Source organism: Cynocephalus volans, chromosome 11 (genome assembly GCF_027409185.1).
Source record: "Cynocephalus volans isolate mCynVol1 chromosome 11, mCynVol1.pri, whole genome shotgun sequence".
NCBI classification, from domain to species: Eukaryota; Metazoa; Chordata; class Mammalia; order Dermoptera; family Cynocephalidae; genus Cynocephalus; species Cynocephalus volans.
In genome coordinates, this window is record NC_084470.1 from 26,762,429 (window position 1) to 26,775,704 (window position 13,276).

Sequence of the window (13,276 nt, forward strand, 5' to 3'; positions counted from 1 at the left end):
TAAAAATGGGCAGAGGAACTGAATAGACATTTCTCAAAAGAAGATATACAAATCGCCAACGGGCACATGAAAAAATGCTCACCATCACTAATCACTGGGGAAATGCAAAGTAAAACGACAATGTGATATCATCTGTCTCCAGTGAGAATGGCCATTATCGAGACAAAAAATAACAAATGCTGGTGTGGATGTGGAGAAAAAGGAACTCTCCTACACTGCTGGTAGGAGTGTAAATTGATACAGTCACTGTGGAAAACAGTATAGACATTCCTCAGAGAACTAAAAATAGATCTACCCTATGACCTAGCTCTCTCACTACTGGGTATATACCCAAAGGAAATGGAATCAGTGTATCAAAAAGACACCCCTTATGTATCACAGCACTATTCACAATAGCCAAGAGGTGGAATCAACCTAAATGTCCATCAACTGATGAATGGATAAAAATACTGTAGTATATATACACAATGGAGTACTACTCAGCTGTTATAAAACATGATATCCTATTATCTGCAGCAACATGGATGGAACTGGAAACCATCATGTTACATGAAGTAAGTCAGGCACAAAAATATAACTACTGCATGATATCATTATGTCTAATCTAAAAAATATGAAAGTGGTTCTTATAGAAACAGAGAGTAGAATAATGGTTATAAGAGGTGAGGGGATGGGTGGGAGGGAGGAGGAAAAATAGTGGACTAATGTGTACTAAACTATGCTATCTACCCTAAGAGCATCATTGTGCAATATATGCATGTATTGAAATAAGGCATAGTACCCCACAAATATGTACAAATAAAATATTTTGAACAATAATAATAATAAAAAAAAGAAATTCCAGTATAGGGCACCAATGTTCTATGAGGTTGAGGAAGCCACTACTGTTTTTCCTAATGAGTCTACAGGGACACAGAATCTTCCAATGTTCCTATAGGTCCAGTCTTCAGAGAAGGAGGAGGGTGTTGGTAGCCTCTGGGGAATCTCTGTGGCCACGGGACTCTGCAATGTAAAATGTTAACTGTAAAGGGTATCCGTGGAGATGGGCAGGGAGACTGCAGTGCTTGTATGTGGCTGCTGTTACCATGAGTTCAGAATCACAGGCATTGTGCCTTTCTTTCCAGCTCATGTTCCCCCTTTTGATTCTGAGTTCTGATGTAACAGGTAGGAACGGGGAAGGGAAAGGTGAGAATGGACTTACGCACTTGGGACAAGAAATCAGATGATTGGTTTCTCTCCTGGAACTGGCTTATGGTGTGGCATCTTGAGAAGGTGAACTAGGGTTTAGGATAGAAAATTTAGCTGTTTCTTCAGGTAGGACAACATGCTTCTCTGTGGCTTCACATGGGATGACAGTAGGATTTTTAAGGAGTCTTTAAAATTTGAGACGTGATTAAATTGATTAAACAACAAATCTAAAATTTCACACAAGCCATGCACTTAATACAAAACTGGATTACAGTTTTCAGTCTATTGCACTAATTCATTAATTTTATTTCACAGGCTAAAAAACTTATTATGTAAATGTATGCAAATCATACAGGAAAAGAGTGTTCTTAGCCAAGTACACCACCACATGCTTTTTTGCTTGTTTGTTTGTTTTTGATTTGTTTTGCTGGAACTGTGCCACTGGGTTGGAAAGTGAGATAATAAATGCCTTCAATATTTGAAACTGTGTGTTGAACAATTTCCTGAAGCGTGGTTGGGAGGCTTTCTCCTTTGACAAACATTGCAGTGATTGGCATGTCTTTCTTCTTTTTCTTGCCTAAAACAGAATGAAGAAGATGAGCAACATTTATGAGTCAGCTGCCAACACGCTGGGAATTTTTAACAGCCCCTGCCTGACCAAAGTTGAGCTGCGTGTGGCATGCAAAGGCATTTCTGATAGAGATGCCCTTTCCAAGCCAGACCCCTGTGTCATCCTCAAGATGCAGTCCCATGGGCAGTGGTTTGAGGTAGGCATGTCCAGCAAAATGGACTGAAGCATGGCTGGATGATTGGTTCAAAAATGTGTTGACATTTCCTGTCTTTGGGTGGTTTATTTTGATGAGATGGAAAATTCTAGAAATGAATATAATCACATATCTGTTTGTAGCATGATGTTTTGATGGGGCTGTTTTGATGCTGTGGATATTTTGAGTATTATTCTTAATTCATGAGCCCCAAACTTTTAGGGTGTTTTTGTTAATTACCAAGAAATATTCACAATATACTCTGTCCCATGCCCAGTCGCTGGTGAAGAGAAAGCAGCAAGAGAGTCAGGAACAGACATGAGCCCAGACCTCAGGTTGAGAAGGGGTGAGAAAGCTGATGTTCTAAAAATTGTTTCCAGAGATAAAGTCTTGTGGCCAAGCTGGAGTTCAGATTAGACTTAATTAGAATTCTGGCAGTGGCTGCTCTGAGGAAGCAAGTTTTGGGGGTTTGGGAGAGAAATGACTACTCAGATGAAATGAACTCAGTGGATGAGAGTCCTTTGCATAGGTCCTGGATTGAAGGAAGAAGCGGGAGGACGGGTACCAGCAAGCTAGCCCCATGGAATCCCTGGTCACTAATCTGTAGTCAGGGGACAAGCTCTGGTTCTGGGACCTGGGCTGGGGTACTTATTGTATACGGTAGTTGGTCAGAACTGAGGGGTAGGGACCAAGACTAAAGGGTAGTCCTCTGACAAAGCCTAAAACAAGATGGTGGGAGGAGAGGTGACACAGGATGAATCACAGGACTGTGGAGAAACTAGGGAATGTTGTGAATCTAATATCCAGGAGTCCAAGAGAGCCATAATGGTAATGGAAACCAGTTCTCAGCACTGAAGAGATAACTCATTCCAAGTCCCATGGGTTGATGGGGCTGAGTTGGATGTGATCCCTCCTTATGAGTTGGTTGGGGACCGCAGAAAGATGAGTCCTCCCTGGAGAGTTCATGAGTATATTCATCAGTAACAAGATTGAGATGGCAGAAATGAGAGGAAGGAGCTGCGGGCCTACAAGCTCATAGCGTCATTGTGCAGTTTTAACTGGCTTTGGAAGGTAGTCAAACCACATTCAGAAATCCCCCAAAACTCTTGTAAAATATTCTTTCAGAATGATTCCTAACACAAAAGGCTGTGCTTGTTCATGGCAGCTCACTGGACAGGGGTATAATGGAATTGTATTGCTGTGACTCATTCTCCAAAGAGCAATGGGATACAAAATTCTCAAGAGATGACTTGGTGGGTTTTTTTTTTTTTTTTAGTTTATTTTGGGAAAGATTTACTCATTTTTGTGCCTGTTAGACTCTAACCCATTATGGACACAGTGGAGAAAATCTCTAGGAAAAGCAGTGAGGTTCTTTGTATCAACTGTGCTGCATTTGGCCGGATGTTTCTTTGACTAATGCTCATGTAGACATGGTAGTAGCTGGGGAAGGGCAGGGAGGACAGCCTTACAGGGATGACACTACACAATATTACTTTTTGGATTGGCAACTTAAAATAATATTAGCTAAACTTTATTGGGTGCTTATCGAGTGCCAGATGCTATGATAAGTGATTTATGTGAAATAACTAATTTAATCGTCACAACAAGCCTGTGAGATATTGTCCCCATTTTACAGATGAGGAAACTGAGAGACAGAATGATTAAGGCTTTTCCCAAGATCTTTCAGCTTGTAAGTGGAACATCTAATATTTATACTTAGGCAATCAAGCTCTTTATTGCTGTTTCATACTTATGGTGGGCATTGGTGTCAGTCTTTGGTGGCTTGTGTGGCAATATTGCAGGTTGAATTCTGCAGGTGGATGAGAACTTGTTTTTAATTTTTTTTTTCCTTTTTTGTTTCTAGGTACCAGGTCTAACTAAGTAACATTTTTAAAGCTCTGGTCTGGCATGAATGGGGTGATAGGAAGAGCAATCTTTTTAGTCTTTTCCTTTTGGCATATGTATTCTTTATGTTCATGTAAGATTTTCTTTTCCCATTTGATTGCCTAGTAGTATATGCTTTTTTCCATATAAAGCTGCATAATATCCCATCAAATGAATTTATTTAACCATTTTCCTATATATTTATATATATATATATATTTAACTTTAAGATTACTTCCAAAAATATCCTATTTTAAGTAATCCTGTAATGAACATCTTTGTGCATAAAGCTTTTTCCTTCTTTTTACATAAGTCCCTAGGAGAGATTCTGTCAAAAGTAGAACTGGTGGGACAAAGGATAGAAAAGTTTTGAGTCTTTTGGTACATACTGCCAAATTGCTTTTCCAAAGTGCCTTATTACAGTGTTACCCAAAGTGTGGTCTTCACACAGCTGCCAGTCTACAGACTTTCATATCAGTGAATAGTGAGATTAGAAGTTTGTGCCTCAGTGTAAATTGATTAACTGCTTCCTTTATTTAGAAAGTCTTACTCTTTATAACCAATAACGTCAGCTTAATTTCCAACATACTTAGTCGTATGGTTGATTTATATTCTGGTACGTTGAGAAGCTCTTCTCTAACAGATTTTACTCACCTAACAATTCAGTTTCCTGGATACAGGCAGGAAAAGAGGCCATGCCAGGTAGCTAATAAAAAGAATTTTAGTCAGGTAACTAGCAACAAAAAAGTTGAAAATATTGAGAAACTAAGTAGGAATTATGAAGGAACCCTGAGATTAACAGCAGGAAGCTGCTATTTTGCTTAGGGCTGGAGCAATAACATGCTGGAGTCAGTTTATGTAGTCTCCTGAGAGCCAATTGTTAAATATTAGAAATTTTGCAAGCCAGGGTATTTACACCACAGACACTGGCAAACATTTCAAACCAAGGCTACCCCTCCACCATCCCAGAGAGCCAGTTGAAAATGTACTGGTACACTACTTGGCAAAAGGGACAAGAGAAGGAACTAGTAGTACCGGAACAGCTGGATCACCTTGCAGAAGCTGCATCCATGAGAGGAGGGCCTACCTGGTGGGAGCAGGAAAGAAATTAGCATCTGCCTTCCCATTGCTCTCTGATGTCCCAACGGTGCCTTCCATTGAGCAAACCTTGCTCAAAAAGAGTCGACAAGGTTTGGTGGGAAAAGGTACAGAATGCATTTGAGAGCAAAGAGGTAAATGACCAACACATAAACCTAATAACTCATGGTAACTTGGAGAACCATTCACTCTGTCATCAAGTAGTGCGTATTTACTTAGTGCTAACACCTACTTTTTGGTACAAGTTCAGCAAGTGGTCTCTGTCTCTCCATATTTATGCTAGAAGTGAGAAGCACCCTACAGACTATTTAAACTACTCAGCTACCAATATTTATGTTTAGTGAAGGGCAGCAAACTTGAACAGTATGCAGAGACAAGATATATTGATGTGTGCATTTTCCTGTATTGACTCTCTGAAAAATGTCGACATTTCCAGAGATATTTCTATGTACAGATTTACAGAATTGAGAGAAAGCCTTACATAGGAGAATTTGTGCTGGCTGTATCACTTCTCTGTGTGTCTTCATTATGGGGAATCAGGCAATTGACTAGGTGGAGAAAAATAACAAACTGGGAAGGTAAATTGATTTGCATTATGAGGAGATTGTTAAGGAGTTTCAGGGTGAGAAAGAGAAAAGCAAGGTGAGTTTAGTATTCAGAGAGAATTTTAAAGTTTGGCAAAAGAGAGGCTCTATCTAGATCAGCGCTATCCAATAGAACTCCCCACAGTGATGGAAATGTTCTGTATCTGTGCTGTCGAATAAGGCGGCCACTAGCCTTATGTGGCTATTGAGTGCGTGAAAGGTGGCTAGTGTAACTGAAAACCCCAAATTTTATTTTGTATTATTTATTTAATTATTTTTGATGTTCAAATAAGGATAATAAGTATATTCATCATTACACAGTGTAGTCAATTTTCTTGGCCCTTTACCAATTCCTTTCTTTACCCTGTCCCTCTCTCCCTTTCCCACCCCCGGCAACCTCAGTTCTATTTTCTTAAAAAGTTCAATGTGTTATTGTGATTATTGTATCTTTTTCTTCCTTCTTTCCTTCCTTTCTCTTTCTTTCTTTCTTTTTTCCTTCCTTCCTTCCTTCCTTCCTTCCTTCCTTCCTTCCTTCCTTCCTTCCTTCCTTCCTCTCCCACTTATGAGTGAGAACATGTGGTATTTCTCTTTCTGTGCCTATCTTATTTTACTTAACATAATTTTATCTAAGTTCATCTGTGTTGCTGCAAATGGTAGTATTTCATTCTTTTTTATGACAGAGTAGTATTCCTTATATAAATATACCACATTTTGCTTATCCACTCATCTGATGATGGGCATTTAAGTTGGTTCCAACTCTTGGCTATTGTAAATAGAGCTACAATAAACATGGGGGTACAGGTGTCTCTTTAATATGATGATTTCCATTCCTTTGGGTATCTACTCAGCAGTGGGATTGCTGGGTTATATGGCACTTCTATCTGTAGCTGTTTGAGGAAACCCCATACCATTTTCCATTCAATTATTTGGGTTTGATTAATTTAAATGTAAATGTAAATAGTGTGGTTCCAGAGCATCTTTGGTGTGCTGGAGAATTTGGCTACAATGAGAAGAGAAGGAGGTTTATAAATATGTTACCGTGAAATATTAATTTCACAGCTTAAATTTGGGGGGAAGATGTAACTAGAAATTAATATTTCCTTTTTATTACTTGTGATTGCTGGACTGTGCTTTTTCTAGAGGAATTCCAGCAGAGAAAGGGCTCTGTGATGCCCTGGCTTACAGCTCAGATTACTAGAGTAATAGTTTTAACTACCTTTGGTTGGACTTCCCACATGAAGAGGAAATATTTGCTCTTTTGGTTGGCTGTATCCTGTTAGCAACAGGAGAAAACATTTGACCTCTAAAGTGGATGATAAAAACGTAAGTATGATTTTTAGAATCAAAAAGACCTACAATCTGACCTTCTGTGCTCTTAACAGTATAAGGGTTAATGAGAATGAGTCAGTATGTCGTTGATATATTGGAAATCAATTGTTTTGAAATGTACAACAGATTAGTGCTCTTTGCAGACCACCAGTGTTTGGGATATATGTCTAAGGACTGAGAATTCAGAGAGGATGCTTTGGTTTTCCTTTCGGAATGTGGAAATGGGATGGTATTTTTACTGGGTGAAAACTTTCGGTAAATCTTTAATAATGGCCATGATTTATATTGACAGAAAAGAGGGAAGAGAAAACTTACAACTTGATAATAGATTCCAAAATGAGAGTTTCAGGCCTACCCTTTTGTTTCCCTAATTTAGTTTCATAGCTCTTCTTTAAAAAATCCCCCTGTACCCATTCCTGGTCATATAATGATGACAGTGTATGGTGATAGTTAAGTGTTGTGATAATTTAGAATGCTTTTCATTTTCCAGTGAGGATTGGAAATAATTTCTTCCTGCTTTTTGGTGAGTACTGATGTGTTCATTAACCACTGAAACTAAATGTCATAACCAAGTAGTATAAATGAACGCTTCTCAGAGATTCAAAAGGCAAGGACCTTTATGAACTAAAGACTTTTATTCAGTTCACTGGAGTACAGGCTTTATTCCTGTTCATAGCTAGATATTCCCCAGGAAGCAGAGCCAAACTCATGATTGTGTGATCCTTGGCAGAGATCCTGTGAGTGGCAGAGGATTTGTTTTCACTGGGAAAACCCAAATTACACTCCAGACTTCTAGGATGTTACTCCAGTGACCATTCATTCTATTTTCCCATTTCATTTTAATACAGGTTGAGCATTCCAAATCTGAAAATCCAAAATCCAAAATGCTCCAAAATCTGAATTTTTTTGAGCCTCAACATGATGCTCAAAGGAAAAGCTTATTGGATCATTTTGGATTTTGGATTTTTGGATTTGAGATGCTCAACTGGTAAATATAATGCAAATATTCCGAACTCTGAGAAAATGTGAAATCTCAAACACTTGTGGTCCCAAGCATTTGGGATAAGAAATGCTCAACCTATATATAATTTTTGAGCTCCTTCATAGGAAGCTCTACGTAAAGTAATTCTGAGGACTTATTACCCTTGGATCACTTCCATATGAAAATATATTATGATGAATCATGAGCTTTGGTGAATTGTTGGTACTATTTTTTACTAATAATTAATGCAGTTATATCTAATACATCAATTATCAATGGATTCTAATACAAGATTATGATTGTTTATAATAATGATATATTCATATAGCACTTTCTATTCACAGAGCCCATCTACTTACATCATTTTATTTGCTGCTCTTCACAGCCCTGTGAAAAGGCAGCACAAACATTGAAATTAACCTCAGCATGACTGAGTACCATGAAAAAAGATATGGTTTGTCCTCAAAGACCTCAGTGTCCAGTACAACTGATTTCATCTTAGAGATGGAGAGCTGGAGGCTCAGACAGTCATGTGACCTTGAGAAAGAGGGCTCAGAACAAGGCCTTGACTTAAATCTCTTGCTTTGTCTGACTGCAAGGTGGGTTGGCCATCACAAGGATACTTAGGTTACCTTTATGTGGGGTGGGACTAAAACTCAATCACTCTTCCATCCCTCCACTATTCTCCATCTTCTCTTCCCTCTCCCCACCCTTGCCTACCCAGATGTAGGGTTTGGCTGCCATATGATCTAGCATTCCTGTTGACAGCACAGAAGGAGAAATGTGTGTCCATGGTGGTGGGCTTGCCCATTCCTAGAGAAGTGGGCTGTGGACTTTTTCAGCAATTCCTTCTTGGCTAGAGGGCTCATGGAAGAGTTCTGTGGATCAAGTCTCCTTCATGCTTGGGTTAGTAGTGGGCCATCACCCTTTTGTGTATTGAGCTGTGAGAATGGAGTCCAAAACAGCAGTTTCATCTGTACCTGAGATACTCAATTTTCTCTTGCTCCAAAGCCCAGAAATTTTATGAAAATGGGACAGGCAATATAAATGATTAGATGATGACTTAAAGTAGCCATCAATTTGTGTTGTTACTATTTATGTATTAGTTGTTTTACATATATTCTTTGTAATCCTCACAACTACCTTGCAATGCATGCTTTACTAACTAGATTAGGAAATTGAGGCATAGGCAAAATTAATAAATTGCCCAAAGCCATACAACTAATAAAAAGTAAAGCTAAAATCTAGGCTATTCCAAAACCCATGCTCTTTCCACTTTACCAAAGATTGCAAACTTGAAGCTGCTGGCCTCTCTCTAGCCTGCAGACATATTTTGTCTGGTCTTCATGGTGTTCTAACAAGTTTTGTAATGGTTACCAAAATCTAATGATTAGGAGTTCTTTGTAAAACTCCAGATTTCCAATTTCTTTTGAGTAGACAGAAAATCTGGCAACCTGGCGCCTGTAATCCTGTAGTGACGATGAGCTGGTGATAATTCACAGCTTCTTCACCGAATATGAAGTTTATCCTTGCAGGCTGCTTCACTCCCTTGCCCTATTCGGGTGGCTGCTGGGCGTGTTTGAGTTTAGACTACAGTCCTGCACCCCCCTCACTGGGTTTCTCAAATACAGTTAACCTGTCAGTGTGGACACAGAAGAGAGCCAGAAAATGAAAATCAAGTCAATTAAAGTATTCCCTCTGGATGTCACAGGCAAACTCCTTTCTTGAAAGATCTTCTGTTTACACTTTGTTGACTTGCAGTGTTTTGGCGGCTGACACCTAGCATGACAGATGATAAAAAAAACAGAGTTTTCTTTGTTCACAAAGTTTCCACCTTGGTTTCACATCAAACTCCCTTTTGGGGAAACTTTGATGTTGCTCTTTGCCTCCCCCTTAACACATCCTTAATAAGAATAATTCCTTATTATTCTTATTAAAGGAAAGAAAGTTGATCTTGGTAATATTAGATATCTTACCCTGAACATTGAATAGAAAAGAAAACAAAATGAAATGTTAGATCTAGAAAATATTTCCTTCCTGTTGCCTGAGGTCATGTCCCTATGGCCACAGACTGAGGGTTCTGTGATGGTCAATCTGTAAACAGTGCACTTGGATGCATAATGCGTGACTAATAGGATTTCTTATGATTAAAATCTCAAAATCATCAATGTTATGATGTCTCAAAGCGGAATCACAAAAGATGGGAAATTTGGGCTATAGATGAGAAAAAAGTATTTGAACTAAAATTTGTGTTGGCTGTTAATTCTCTTGTATGCCCTGAAGATAATTTTATCAATTAGCTGGAAGAATAAGATCTGGCCCCATACAGAGAGGAAAGCACCATGACATTGGCTTTACTGCCTCCATGGCCTGAAGACCTGGCAAGCCCCATTCTGGACATTCAGACTGAGCATTGGTCACCAAGGGTTTTCATAATGTACCTTGAGTCTCATGCTGGTCATTTGAAAGATGGAATTATGGGTCAGAGAAAGAGCTAGAGGAGGCATCCACAGTTTAGAGCCCTCTGCCTCTGGCTTGAACCACCTTCAACATCTCAAAGGAGGTGTTTTATTTTTTATTTTATTAAACATTTTTTTATTAAAACATAATTGATTATACATATTTGTGGGTAAAGAGATGACTGTCAATACTTGTATACAATATGTGATGATCAAATCAGGCTAATAAGCATGTTCGTCATTTTAAAACGTAATCATTCTTTGTGTCCATTAACTAATTTTTGCTAACCCCTTTCCTCTCCCCCTTTCCCACCTCTAGTAACCACAGTTCTGTTCTCTCAAAGGAGGTATTTTAGACACCTTTCCTGGGTGCCTATTTTCATGTTTAACTATTGATAATTAGCTCCTCAATAAAATGATATTTCCTTTCTAGTTTCAATCTATTTTACCTTTTTTATTAATAATGGCGGCTTATTTATAATGATACCTTAGATGTATTGAAAGTACTTATACAATATGTAACGTACTCTAAGCACTAAGCACTTTTATGTAGTGTCACATTTAACTATCGAAACAGCTCTACAAATTGGACTCCATATATAAGTACATTTTTTCTATTTTTATTGATACATAATAGACAAATAAAAATTGTATATAGTATGGAGGCACAGAAGAGGGAAGTAACTTGCTCAAGGGTCACACAAGTAGGAAGTGGAAGAGCTATGACAAATTGAGCCCAGACCTCCTGAGTCCAGAAACTGTGCTCCCACTACTTTTCACTGCCCTCTTCTGAGAACAACCATTTGCCAAGTATTTGCTGTGCACTAGGTGCCAAGTCTTTACATGCATATTCATGTAATCTTCACGACAGTCTTATAAGATAAGGACTGTGATAACCCATTCTGCAGTTGAGAAAACCGACTCTCACATTAGAAGTAGGTGTCCAAGGTCCCATACTAGTGAGGAATGGTGTTAGGATTTGAACTTGGAACCTTGTGTCTCCAATGCCCATGTTGTGTCTGTAACTCTGCACCTCTGTCATCCTGTTCTCTTTGGAGGTAGAGTAACCCAACATAATGACACTAGTTTTTAAAATTAACTTGTCTTTCTCTCCTTTAGCTCTAAGCATCCAAATTGTTTTTTTCATCATTGTCTTCATCTAAAATCGTGTATGAAATGTTGATCTGGAGTAGGTGGTGTTGGTATTCCTGCCTTTTAGGAATCTGCCTTCTCTTGTCGATAGCACTTAATTCTATTGAGCTTGTCTTTGGATCAAACTCTTAATCATCCCTAAAATTAACTACTCATTTTCCTGGCCCTGGATCTTAGAGTGGGGATTCTATTGTCTTTTCTATTAAGAGCTATTTTTAATTTCTTAAGATAATGAGGTGAAAGTCACAGTGCTGATGGTGAAGGTCCCTGATGATGGGGTGGTAAAATAAGACGAGGCATGCCTTTTAAACTGTGGTACCAGATGTACAATGGTGGCTTTTGTCAATGTAGAATGCAGTGCAACAATGACATCAGGGACCTGCATTCTTCATTTCTATTAATACCCTTTAAAAATTCATTAACAATAGTCCTGTGGTTTGTGATCAATTAAAACTCAGATGTTTTCTATACAAACTGTGCCAAGACAAGACTCTGCTAATTGATTATTGTGCAATTATTATTATTATTTTTTTAGTATGTGTATTAGTCCGTTTCTGTTGCTTAAAACAAAATACATGGAACCAGGTAATTTATAAAGAAAACAAAATTTATTGCTTACAGTTTTGGAGGCTGGGAAGTCCACAGTACAGGGAACACTTATGGTGAGGGTCTTCTTGGTGATGACTTCAGTGACACAGGGAATCACATTGTGAAATGGCAGAGCAGAGAGAGAACAACCTCTCATGTGCTCTTCTTTTAAGCCCTCAGAACCACACCCCTGACCACCATTGTTAATCCATTCTCTACTGCACAGTCCTACAATCCAGTCACCTCTTCAAGGCTCCACCTTTCAATTACCATAATAGGATTTCCCACCTTGAAGAGTTTCAGTGGGAATTAAGCTTCTTTTAGGTTGGGAGGGCATCCAATCTACAGCACTATGCATATATACATTTCTCCCCATATTAGAGTTCACCTTTTTGATTTGTAGGGGACGTGCTAAGATGGTTTGCATCTCAATTTTCCATATTTTATATTATTTGGATTGCCCAAGTTTGTGCTATTATTTTGGCTCCATTTAATAGCATTGTTTTTAAGAATATTTTCCTGAACATAGGATTTTTGCTTGCTGTAATGGTATGATAGTAATGATAGTGATGCTCATATAGTATCTATGTTTCGTATCCTGCCTTTTCTTTATTTCATGGAAAAGCATATATATACACACATATATATTTCTGTCATTCAAAATTGTTCATAAACATCATTTTAAATGATTGTATAATATCTCACATAGAAAATCTACCAGTTTGCTTAACCAGTTTTCTGTTGGTGGATATTTATTTCCAAAATTTTACTATTATAAATAATTCTAGGATAAATTTCTTAAATGTAAGGAACATCTGTTCCCTCTCTCTCTCTCAGACGTAAAGTTACTGTGTTAAAGAGTAGGAACATTTTTAAAGTTTTTGATTGAAATCGCCAAAATGCTTTGTTAGAGGATAGTAACAACGCAGGACCCACCAACATGTATAAAAATGCTCCAGTCACTGATTTAGCTTTTTTGGATTCATTTAAACCTGTTTACGTTTTTTAATAGAAATTAAATCTACTTTGGGAAATACTTGAAATATCCCCCTCATCCTCAACTTATAAGGTTTCAGCCTGACCTTCTGAAGGTTCCCCATGGCACATGGCACAATGTGTAAAGCTCAGACTACGGAGCCAGACTGCCTAGGGTTAAGTCCTGGCCCAGCCATTATCAGCTGTGTGAATGGGAAAATAACTCAAACCTTTCTATGCCTCAGTTTTCTCATCTTTAAAATGGATATCACA

General features: G+C 38.3%; 1 protein-coding gene across 1 annotated transcript in view; it reads left to right on the forward strand.

Moving 5' to 3' along the window:
- Positions 1–1,774: 1,774 nt before the first annotated feature.
- CPNE4 (copine 4) overlaps positions 1,775–13,276 on the forward strand; it is a 354,676-nt gene continuing 343,174 nt past the window's right edge. The window contains exon 1 of the mRNA XM_063114381.1: positions 1,775–1,955. Coding sequence (XP_062970451.1) covers positions 1,776–1,955 — 180 coding nt within the window. The 5' untranslated portion in view covers position 1,775. The remainder of the gene's footprint in view (positions 1,956–13,276) is intronic.